General features: G+C 30.6%; 1 protein-coding gene across 1 annotated transcript in view; it reads left to right on the forward strand.

The window, feature by feature from the left end:
• The window catches only part of LOC145263098 (neurobeachin-like protein 1), a 319,648-nt gene that overhangs the window by 256,033 nt on the left and 50,343 nt on the right, over positions 1-13,272 (forward strand). The window contains exons 40-44 of the mRNA XM_080120024.1: positions 437-588; positions 6,387-6,517; positions 8,252-8,359; positions 9,494-9,589; positions 12,819-12,943. Of these exons, the coding sequence (XP_079976150.1) occupies positions 437-588; positions 6,387-6,517; positions 8,252-8,359; positions 9,494-9,589; positions 12,819-12,943 (612 nt within the window). The remainder of the gene's footprint in view (positions 1-436; positions 589-6,386; positions 6,518-8,251; positions 8,360-9,493; positions 9,590-12,818; positions 12,944-13,272) is intronic.

The raw sequence follows: 13,272 nt of genomic DNA on the forward strand, positions 1-13,272 counted from the left end.
TGTGTGTCGCGAACATGGTTTTGCATGCATCACAAACATGGTTTTGTGTGCGTCGTGAACATGGTTTTGTGTGCGTCGTGAACATGGTTTTGCGTGCGTCACGAACATGGTTTTGTGTGCGTCGTGAACATGGTTTTGCGTGCGTCACGAACATGCTTTTGTGTGCATTGCTAACATGGTTTTGTGTGTCTGTTAATACAAGTCTTATGAATTACAAGGGTTGAGCATGCGTGATTGTACTAAAATTACAAGTAATACATTGTTTTTTCATGTGGTATTGTAAGTAATACAACCGTTTTTTTTTTTATGGCAGACTAAAAGCAATACAGCCATCTTCTATATTAAAATACTTCTGGAATTCACCAATCAATGTAATTAGAAATATCAATTCAAGTTTCGATTGGTTAAACGTTTTTTTTGTTTTTTGTTTTTTTAGCAGTACAACGGGTGAAGAATATTCCGGTAAAGAAAAATTAGTTCTGCTTGAAGAATGTGAGTTGATCACGATGGTCGATGTTATTAAAGGTCGACTGGAAGTAACCACGACTCACGTCTACTTTTTTGACTGCAGTCCTTTTAAGGAAGAAGGTATGCATACTTGAGAATAATTATTTCATTTACCTCATTTTTATTTTTCACGTTAATTCATCTATTGTAAAAAATTAATTGACCACAAATTATTATCTTACCTATAGTGACAGAGGGGTCATTTTGACTTTCGTTAAGAGTCGCACTTCTTTGCTTACAAAGCCATTCAGCAGAAGTGATGTCAAATTTTAAGGTACAACACAGGATATAATGTAGCTTTTTTTTGTAAGAAAATATAGAAATAGAAGTTTTATTCAAACAGTCTTTATTTGAACTTTGAAATTATAAATTTTTATAATCAAAATGTTTTTTTTTTTTTATTCAATTTTTTTTATGTTTATGTTTATGAACTGTTTTTTTTTTTATCAAGCATGAGAGATATTGGTAAGTTTTTTGGGGTTTTTTTTACATCAAACAAAAATATAACTGTTAAAAAATATTTATGAACTGTTTTTTTTTTTTTTTTCAAATATATTTATGAACTATTTTTTTTTTTTTTTTTTCAAATATATTTATGAACTATTTTTTTTTTTTTTTTTCAAATATATTTATGAACTATTTTTTTTTTTTTTTTTTTCAAATATATTTATGAACTGTTTTTTTTTTTTTTTTTTTCAAATATATTTATGAACTATTTTTTGTTTGATTAAATAAAAACGGTTCATAAATATTTTTTGTATACAACAGTTCTTTTTTCTTTTATTTGATGTGAAAAAAATTTACCAACACCTGTTTGATTTAAAATAAAAAAAAAACAGTGCATAAACATTTTTATTATAAAGATTATAATTTTGTTTTAAAAGTTGTAATGAAGACTGAATAAAAAATAGCATCATTATATACAGTGTTGGTCATCCATACCTTAAAATTTGTCTGACGCCATTTCGGCCAAATGGACTTGTAAACAAAGAAATGTGACTTCATTTCATACCTTTGCCAAGAGTGAAGTTGGCTTATCCAAGTTTTATTCCTATCAGATCTATTGCGATTATTTTAGCCACAACTCAATAATCATGGGGAGATAATTTATTTAAATGAATCCATTTGTATTAAATTTTTTAAATATTTAAAATACAAATTACCACCTTTTTTTTAAAAAATTCACTGGGTTAAAAATATGTGTGTGTGTATGTATATATATATATATATATATATATATACTCATATAAAATATTTGTTATCAAGTAAGATCTATGACTTACTTGTAGTTTTATGAAATACTTTTGCAAACAAAATCCGATCCCGCATTTTGCCAACTCCTACCCTCTGACGAGAAGGAAAATATTTTTTCGAAACTCTGCAGATTAAGGACTATTCACTTATTTTGTGCTTCTTTTTTTTTTTTTAAACTATTTTTCAAAGTGTTTTTTTAACATGTTTTATTAACTACTTGTTCTTATATACTCACACATATATATGTCATCCACATGCAGTACTGTTTTGCTATTTCACAGCTCATCAGTGTGGCTAGACAAGAAACTACCTCAAGCCAGGATCGAAACCTGACCGCCCAATACAACTGCTGCTATGCGGATAGTGAATTAACAATGTTTTAACATTGTCCAATGTACCTAAGCTCAATTTGTTAACACAAAGAGCATCGCTTAATACGCTAATGGTAGTTTGTATATCACTTCTCAATATGCTCAACCCAAGATAGGGAGCATTATAGTCATCCATATACAGTACTGTTTCGCTGTTTCACGGCTCATCAGTGCCGCTAGGTCATCCCATGTTCTATTCAAATTTATGAATAAAGAAAAGAAGTGACCAAATGTTACATTTTATCGAAGATTTAATCAGCAATATACTTTCCCTAATTATCTATGACTTCCTTCCATCTATTAACAAGCTTATTAATTTCATTACTGTAAAATCCTTTGGCTTTGATTTGAAGAACTCACAAATGTCAGCTTCAACATCTTTCTGTGTAAAAAAAAGTTGTTCCTTCCAAATGATTTTGTAAGCTACGAAACAAATGGTAGTCTGAAGGAGCAAGGTCAGGAGAATAGGGTGGATGAGGAATTTTCTCCCAACCAAGTTCTTCGATATTTTGTGAGGTAATTCTTGCTGTGTGGGTTTGTGCATTGTTCTGATGAAACATCACCCCTTTTCGATTCACTAGAGGAGGTTTATTTTCTTCAAAGCTTGGTTCAAACGCTTTAATTGCTGACAGTAGATTTGACCATTAATTGTTGCATTAGGTGGTAACAATTAAAAGTGGATCATTCCTTGGCAATCCCAGCATATTGAAAGAAGAACCTGTTTCCTATAAAGTTCTCTTTTTCGGCTGTGGCTGAGGTCTTTCCCTTTTACCAAACCATTGTCTACGATGCTTAACATTTCGATAAAAGATCCATTTTTCGTCACCAGTCACAAGTCTATCCAAAAAGGTGAAACAAGTTGCTTAGAATGGAGAGAAGAGCAAATGTTGACTCGAGATTTGAGATTGTTTTCAGACAATTCATGAGGCACTCATTTTCCAAGTTTAGGAACTTTTCCAAGTTGTTGAAGATGACGATGAACAGTTGTATGGTTTGAACTCAGTTTTATTGCCAATTCCTCAACTGATAAAGCAGGATTTTCTTCAAGAGCTGCTTCAAGAAACTTATCATCAAACTCAAGTGGACGTCCGGTTCGATCTTCATCTTCAAAGTGAAATCTCCACTTCTGAATTTTGCAAACCATCTTCTGCAAGTTTTTCCATTCACAAATTCCTTTCCATAAACTAAGTGAATATTTCTAGCCGCTTCGGCTGCTGAGTTTCCTTTCTTGAACTCATAAAGCATTTTATGCCTCAAATGATTCTTAGGCACTTCCATGTTAGTCGGGTTGTAATCAAGCAAATTTAAATTTTATCGTTTTGTAAAAAAAAATGTAATCAGTTAAAATGCATCTAAACATAAAAATGTAAAAAAATTACACAATATACATAATATTTTAAAAGTTTTATTCAATTTAAAAACAAAGGTAAAAATTTGGACAGAACTTATGGGATGACCTGAAATATATATATATATATATATATATATATATATATATATATATATATACACACTATCTGTACCCGGCCACAAATTGTTGTAGCTGTTTGTTTAAATGGAAAACAAACAAAAAAAGACAAACCGTATGTTTCTTATTTTATGTTCTCAATATTTTGAGGTGTCCCTTTTCCTGTGCAAATGTAGAGATTACCTGATTTACTGACTGTAGAACATGTAACATATACTTGTCCATGTGAAAAACAATCAGGGTGTAGATGTAAGTCACACAAATGTAAAAATTGTCCCTGAGTCTTGTTAATGGTTATTGCAAATGCTAAGCGAATTGTGAAGTGCAATATCTTAAATTAAAATGGTATATTCATTGAAATCATTCAATGCATGTTCGCTGCCCATTCTTCCTGACGTTGACAGAGAAGAAAACATGAAAGTTTAATTTTACTATGGATATGTATGTGAGCACGCACCAGAAAATCTCTTAAATTAAAAAATTATCTGATTTTCTTTTTACATGAAAGTATAATGTTTTATCAATAATATATCGATGGAAAATTGAAAAGAAAACTGTTTAAAGAATAAACCAACAAAGTAAGCAGGAAACCGATAATTCAGAAGGAAGAAAGAAAGAAGAAAGAAAGAAGAAAAGAATGTAAAAATGTAGGATAAGTTTTAAAAATAGGAAATAGTTAGTTGTTTTTTTTTTATTCAAATAAATATTTTTGCACATTTTTTTTGAGAAAAAATATTGCTTTCAAATATAATTAATGAAGAATATTCGTTAACATTTTAGTGCTTCTTTGTTATTGTAGTGAAATTTGGAAATCAAAATATTGATTTTCAACCAATGGTATCTACTGAATTGCTGTGCTGCATTAATGAAAATATCTAAAACTTACAAAAAACAATAAAATAGAAATTAATTATTAAAGAAAATAGCTATTTCCCTTGTATTTACGTTGCATGTCATGTGAACAAAACAAACATAGCCAAAATCATTTTTTCATTGAATCATGGAAGGCTTAACTAATTGTGACATAAAAAATGGATGGTCACATTCAATGCTGCCAAGACTAAGTTTCTTTCCTTGAATAATTACAAAAACACCTTCTCAACCACTAATAGCCATGGCTAATTATACTCTACCTGAAAGCTCTTCATTCAAACTCCTCGGCTTAACGTTCACAGGGAACATGAATTGAAACATTGAGTCTGCTGCAAAGATACTGGGCTCTCTCTACCATGCTTGACTTACAACTTATGCTTGACTTACAACGTTACTTATGCCTGAGAGTATCCTGTACCTCTACAAGACCACCATTCGCCCATGTATGGCATATTGTTGCCATATATTGGGCTGGTGCATCTGCTACTAGTCTCTCACTCTTAGACAGGGTTAAAAAATGAATCTTCAACCAAAACCAAAGTCTCATCGATGAAATGTTGAATTCCTGCACCTATTTTACAAGTATTTTAATGGAAGGCACTCTGATGAACTCCAAACCCTTGTATTCCCTACATGTAAATATTTGACAAACCTGACAAGCAGCAAAATCCCACTCCTTCACAGTAGAGATCCCTAGATACTAGAAAGCCTTCTACTCTTATAGTTTCTTCCCTCAAACTGCTAGACTTTGGAATTTCTTCCCAGATTCCTGCTTCTTTGACTGTATGGACATGCAGAAATTCAAGTATAATGTAAAAAGACCTCTTGTTGCTCAACTCTGTGCATAGCATCCTTGAATAGTAACCCCTTACATCCAAGTAGCACTGTGCCTTGTTTGGGGTGAAATAGCAGTAAAAAAAAAAATTTTATGTAAAAAAAAAAAAATTAGCACATAAGATTGGTCATTCTTGTTTTTGATATTTGTCTAGAATTTTGTAAATGTTAATTATTTTGGTGAGTTTCATTTAAAAAAAAAACAATGGACATTTTTTTTTCTTTTTACGTTCATCCCTAACAAGGCATATCACCACTTGAATATAAGGGGCTACTATTTGGGACCATGTCTAGGAAAGATTAACAAGATGTTGGTTTATGTTACATTTAAAATTCTGTATATCAGTACAGTCAGAGAAGCAGGTAGCAGGAAGGGAATTCCAAAGTCTAGATGTTTGAGGGAAGAAACTATTAGAATAGAACAACAGTGAAGGGATGAGATTTTATTGCTAAGTGTGTTTGTTGGGGATATGTACGTCAAGAGGACATAAGTGCAATGTGTTCATCACAACACATTCCATTAAAATACTTGTAAAACCGGCACAGGGATGCAACATTGCAGCGATGGGACAGGGGTTGGAGCTTAGTTGACAAAGTGGGACCTATTAGATTGAAGAATCTTTTTTGGACCACATCCAAGAGGGAGAGGCAGGCTAGTGGTAGATGCACCAACCCAGATATGTCTGTATGCATTATTCATCCATCCAAACAAAGATTTTACTGGGTATAAACCATCCTTGGTGTATGATTACTATTTCTTGTTAATTTTTCATGTCATGTGATCAGTAGATTAAGAGATTATCAGTTAAATATTTACAGAGACAGACACACATACATCTACTGTTTTATTTATATAGACATAGGGGTAATTCTGGGCCAGAACTGTTTCTTCTTTTACTTTTTCTTTTAATTTCTTTTTTTTCTAATAATTTCTTTTTATCAGTATCTTCCATTTTTTTTTTATTATAACTTTCTATTTTTGTAGTTTTAAGTTGTCGCAAAGCGAGGCATCATTTTTTTTTTTGTACAAATCTTTGTGAAATATAAATGTCCAATAAAATGGTTTTCTGTTCTTTTAGGTGGTGAAGACTTCAAGTGGAATCTGTCGCAACTGAGAGAAATTCACTTTAGACGTTATAATCTTCGAAGAAGTGCCTTAGAATTATTCCTGATTGATCAGACTAACTACTTTCTTAATTTTGAAAAAAAGGTACCTTTTATATTTTATATTCTCTTGATACTATACTTTTTATTTTCAGTATTCAATAGTATAACAAAACAATATAATAGTTTTATTTAGTTGTAATCTAAAAAAAAACGATTCCCAATGTAAATGGGATTTTAAAAAAATTATAATCAGTACACTACAATTTATAAACCTAAAAAAAACTCATTTCTTTTTTTTTATGGAAATTCCTCCAGACAAAGTATAAAACCACTTGATGTAATATCATTTCAAGTTCATAAACTTATCAGTGATAGGCATTATATGTGGATGGATTTCGATTTAGAAAACAGTGATTGCTTGAATTTTGAGCTTTGTTTTTCTATTCTAACCTTGGAAATATGGGAATTGTCTTGAAAATCGCATTTTTTATATTCAGTAAAAATTTGTCAGAATATTAAAAATAAAATGAAAAAAAAAATACTATTAAAATATTTTTTAAATATTAAGTGAAATACTATTCAAATATTCTTTAAATATTAATTGAAATACTATTGAAATATTTTTTAATATTAAAAATCAAATCAAAATAAATGCTGTTAAAATATTTGCTAAATAATAATTAAAATACTTTTGAAATATTTTTCATATTAAAAATAAAATCGAAATATATACTATTAAAATATTTAAAAAAATATTTAGTGAAATACTATTAAAATGTTTTAATATTAAAAATCAAATCAAAATAAGTACTACAAAAATAATTTTTAATATTAATTAAAATACTATTGAAATATTTTTAATATTAAAAATAAAAATGAAATTAAATACTATTAAAATATTTTTGAATATTAATTGAAATACTATTGAAATATTTTTTAATATTAAAAATCAAATCAAAATAATACTATTGAAATATTTTTAATATTGAAAACAAAATCAAAATAAATGCTCTTAAAATATTTTGGAAGTATTAATTGAAATACTATTGAAATATTTTTATTATTAAAACTTAAATCAAAATGAATACTATTAAAATATTTTTCAAATATTAATTAAAATACTACTGAAATATTTTTAATATCAAAAATAAAATCAAAATAAATGCTATTAAAATTTTTTTAAATTATCGAAATACTATTAAAATATTTTTTAACATTGAAAATAAAATCGAAATAAATGCTAAAATATTTAAAAATTTTAAAAATACTATTTAAATAATTTTTTTAACATTGAAAATAAATTGAAATAAATACTAAAATATTTTTTAAAAATTTAAAATACTATTAAAATATTTTTTAAATACAAAATAAAAATCGAAATAAGTACATTCTTCTGGAATTGCAAGAATAATTTTTATTTTTAAATAATATTTTTATGCTAAATTTGATGATCATAGTATTGTTTCGGTGAATTCTACGGTGTCCGCCATTGGAACTATGACTAGCTGTCGATAGTGTCAGCATTGATGATGGATCACTGGGTTTGGTCAGCGTTCATGCAAGATGTGGTGAATTCATTGGAATGAGCCAGCTTACCATATCCAGTGTGAATTCCACCTCCAAGACAAGACAAGATGGTATCATTTGGTCATAAAATTATTGCAAAAAAAAACCAACAAAAAAACAAATTAAAACCAGTTTTAAGTATTTACGTTTAAATGTGAACTCTGATTGTCAGACGTACAATTTTATTATATAGAAGATGAATATATGTGTAAATCTTATTAATAATATTTTTTTGTTCATCTTTCACAATTTTTTTTTTTTTGTTAATCAGGTGCGTAACAAAGTTTACAGTCGAATATTAAGCTTAAGACCTCCAAATTTAATTTATCATGGGACACGATCACCAGCGGAATTGCTCAAAGCATCGGGACTTACACAAGTAAGTATTTAAAATTTGCACAGACATAATCATTAGCCAACATTTCAAAACTAGATGTGTTTCATTATTACTCATATATCTCCGAAATGGCTTGCCCAATTTTTATGAAATTTCACACAAATGTACTTTATATATCTGGCAGTGTTCTTAGAAAGTTTTTTTTTTATTGGAATATAATAATTGAGAATCAAAAAAATCCAATGAAAGACGGATCAAGCAATTTAACAACTCATACAGCCTAACATTACAAGTGTATTTGAAACTTTATTACCACATAAGCAGAAAGGTCCAGCATATAAAATCAACAGTATGTTTTTGATAGGGGTGCATTTAAAATGAATGTTTCTATTTAGAGCACAATTGAACTATGATACTTGACTTTTGCATTTTAAGCTTTAATTGAAGCCATTATATATAAAAATGATTTTATAAAATCAATAGTAGGTTCTCTACAGTGTAATGTAGAATACAAGTTATTGTGGACGAAGTTACTGCTAAGAGGCATGTGAAGCTTCCTCCCGATGCAATGTGATGGATCCCCAATAAGAACAGGTAATCACCCAATTTGATTTAAAAATGGATGATTTCACTAATTTCGATGACAATAAAAATATAGGATTGTGAAACATTTGTTGATCATCATTCAATCCTGAGTAATATCGGGTTTCCCTGCTAGTGTATATGTGTATATGTACTAACAGGGAGACCCGACAATTTCTGGGATTGAATTAGGATCAACAAATTTCCCACTTTGTCATCGAAATTGGTGAAATCACCCATTTCTTAATCAAATCAATTGATTGCCTTCTCTAGTTGGGCACCCACTCCGGTATACTGGGAGGAAGGTTCACATGCCTTCCTGTGGTGATTTAGTCTACAATACATTGTAGTCTGTATTGCGCTGTAGAAAATCTACTGTTGATTTTATGGAATTATTTATAATATATATATATAATTTTCAAATGTAAAATTCAAGTATCATGGTCAAGTTTGCTCTAAACAGAAATATTCATTTTGAACACACATTTCATATGTTATTTTTTTAATGAAATTTTACATGTGAGGTAACTTTATTATTTTTTTTAATAGAATTTCATATGTGAGCTAATTTGACTTTATTTTTCACCTTTTCAGAAATGGGTGCAGAGAGAAATCTCCAACTTTGAATATTTGATGCAACTCAACACAATTGCCGGTCGAACTTACAATGATCTCAGCCAGTATCCAGTTGTAAGTGTTGGACAGAAAATGAAAACAATGAATACTTTGTTTCTTCATATATATTCATTTGAACACGGTAGAGTTTGAATATATGGTTAAGTGGCAGTTTTAGTCATTTAGAACTACTTTAAAGCTTCAGCGCTCTCATTTTTCGACCAAATTTCAAACAATTATTAGTTTATAAATCAACTTCTCAGCTATATTGTGAAAAACAAAATTTTAATTTTCGTTCTGTAAAAAAAAAGTTATGATGAATTTTCTGGTGTTCAAAATCATAAAAAAATGTAAGGAGGTGAGCGACGCATTTTTATGACTGGTTTTCATAGCAACCATGTCGCTTAAGCAACTAATGTTACTACTAATTCACTGCTGTCTCGAAAAGAGAAGTAATAAGTGAAATAGACAAAATGAAAGGGAAATAATTGGGGGAATTTTATTGAAGCACACGAGTGCCATACATTGTTATTACATATGTATATGCTATGTTTATGGGGGCAAAAAAATAAGACTGAAATTAAACAAAGAACAAGTGACTTTATTGGAAGCCTGGAAAAATCATGGATTACAATAGGAAAATGTGAGGATGAAAAGTAATCTGGTTAAGCTTAAACATGGAAAAGTAAAGGACTAAAAACTTGAAAAGAAAAGTACAAGATATTCTTGTAAAAAATATAATAAATTTATAACTTAAAATATTGCCGCGTTGAAATTTAAAAAAAAAATTCAATTTAACATTATATGATTAATTCTTAATGCTGCAATATTTAAAGTTATAAATTATCATATATTATTGTTTATACCATTTACCTATATAATTTGGCTTATACATTCTGTCAGGGGTTCATCAGCAATCTCTCACACACAGCTATATGTAAGTTCCTTCCTCCTGGTTGAACACTCTATGGAGGCTTACTATGTACATGAAATAAATAAATAATAGGAATATTTTCCTTTCTTTGTTGTATAGCTATCTTCGTGGCCATGCGGGTAAAGGTATTGGATTAGTCCAGCATTTGAATTCTGTGACTTTTGGTACAGTAATATCTAGTCCAGTGTTTCTTGACCTTTGATGATCCGTGCCCCCCCCTCCCCTTACCAAGTATCTTAACACTTGTGACCCCTTTTACTTCAACAAACAGATTATGTTTTATGTTGTTTATTTACTCTAAAAATATAAATTAAAATGAAAATTTTGCTTAAAATGACACACTTGCTGTTGAGCTCATGTGACGAGGACTCTTATGTCTGGCTCCATCTTGGATACAGCAAGATAAATGAGATCAAGATGATTTTTGGCCTTCCTTATAATGATCACCAGGTTAGAAAATTTACATTCGCAAAGTTGTGTTGTAGCAAATTATATGAGCATTACGGATGCCTTCTTGCTGAGTAGGGCGTATGTATCTCAAACAGACCACCAGAAGCTGGATCAGTCTTTTTTGTTACTGAAGGTCAGCTACATTGCTTTTGAAACCTTAAATGCAGCCAGCTCTTCTGCTTCATCTTCAGTAGGTTCAATTTCAGTGTTGAAAGGATCTCTGTGCCATGAAACATTCAGTGATGCTTCATCAAAATAAGATTTAAATTCAGCCGGGATAATTTCGAGATTTCCGGTGATGCAACTTTTAATGCTGATACGAAGCTCAATCCTCTGCTTGTCCAATAAATGAAACATAGGCTGTGGACCCAGCCTTGATTCGTCCTTTCCTGACTTCAATTCGAGAAGACAGTTAAGCACGCTTGTCTTGAACGTCACTGGCTGTTACATGATGGCCTTGCAAGAATTGGTTCATTTTGTTAAGTCGGACAAAAATATTGGCCAAGTAGGCAAGCATCATGACAAACTCTTCATTGTGAAAGTGGACATGAAAGTTGTTTTCGATCTCTCGTAGTAAAAGTCCTGTTTCCGTACAAAGTTCTTACAATCAAAACGGTCATTTATTCCTTGACAGCTATTGAACTTTGGGGTAGAACAGAAGTCCCATATGTTCGTTAGAAGTTGGAAAAACTGATGATTTTTTGCTTTCACATGAATGAAGTTGATCACGTTGATCGCAACGTCTATGACTTACAACAAACATGGCGGTAGAGTTTTTGATGTAAGAGTATATCAGTGTAATGAAAAAGCTGTCCTGTGTAGCCATTCATTATTGACAAGGGTGATGGACACTCTATATGGAAAATCACAACTTACTTGGCTAGCATGTGTGCGTGCTTCAAAGGATCGGTCATGTTAAAAACAAAAAAAGTGGGAAAGAAAGTTATGCTGTAACAAATTGTATGAGCATTACAGATGCCTTTTTTGCTGAGTAGGGGATATGTATCCCAAACAGACCAACAGAAACTGGAGAGAGCTTTTTTGTCACTGAAGGTCAGCTTCATTACTTTTGAAACCTTGAATGCTTCCAGCTCCTCTGCTTCATCTTCAGTAGGTTCAATCTCTGTGTTGAAATGGTCTCTGTGCAATTTGAATTACATTTTTCGTATGGTTCCCTGATTGAAGGCCCGTGGCCCCCTGGTTTTGTCACATTGATGAGTCTTTGCTTAGATAAAACATATCTATGTAGATATTGAAAAAAAACTACTATTATATAAAAGGAACTTTGCGTGTGTCTGTGTGAATTGGTTTCCTATGTACTCCTAAAATGGTTGGGCTGAATTTTTTTTAAATTTCACACAAATGTACTTTATGTAGCTGGCAGTGTTCTTAGATGGTTTTTGTATTGTAATATCTTTGAAAAATATCGATATTCAAAAAAATCCGATGAGAGAAGGAACCTGCGATTTTGACTGAAGTTAACACCTCATACAGCATAACATTGCAAGTGCATTTAAAAAGTTTTATTACTGTACAAGCAGAAAGGCCTGACACATAAGATCAATAGTAGGTTTTTTGATATGATGGGTGCATACAAAATGAATGTTTCTGTTTAGAGCACAATTGAATTATGATACTTGATATTTGCATTTTAAATTTTAATTTAAGCCATTATATATAAAAATCATTTTATAAAATCAACAGTAGGTTCTCTACAGTGCAATGTAGACTATCATATATTGTGGACTATGAGGAGAATTGAAAAATGGGCAATTTTACCGATTTCGATGAAAATAAAAATATGGCGGGCAACGCTGTATCTCCCTGCTAGTATTTATTATAAATAATAATAATTTTTGATTTTTATTCTGCTATGTTGTGGTTTTTCTTGATCTAACCTTTGAAATTTGAATTTTCTAGTTTCCCTGGATCCTGTGTGATTATGAATCTGAGAATTTGGATCTTGACAACGAGGAGATTTATCGTGATCTGTCCAAACCAATTGGTGCTGTGAATCCAAAGAATGAGATGGAAGTGCGTGAAAAGTAAGTAACAATGCTTACAATTCTTTGATCCAATCTTTTTTGTCTGTTAAATAAAGAAGCAAGAAATGAGTGGGGGATGAGGGAGAGATATCAGAGGTTCTAATCAGTTGAGCTAGATTATGTGTTAGGAAAGAAAGTACAAGATATCTTCAATAAATTTCCAGACTTTTTTGTACAAGCATTTAAAATTGCAGACTCTTGAAAGTTCCTAAAGTTACTGCTATACATCTTATGATTTCAGGTTTAAATGAACAGCTACAGCAGGAATTGGAATGCACCCTACTAAAGCCTGATTTTCACAGCTGATGAATTTCACAAATACAATTTAG

Source organism: Euprymna scolopes, chromosome 38 (genome assembly GCF_053919585.1).
Source record: "Euprymna scolopes isolate OS-2025 chromosome 38, ASM5391958v1, whole genome shotgun sequence".
NCBI lineage: Eukaryota > Metazoa > Mollusca > Cephalopoda > Sepiida > Sepiolidae > Euprymna > Euprymna scolopes.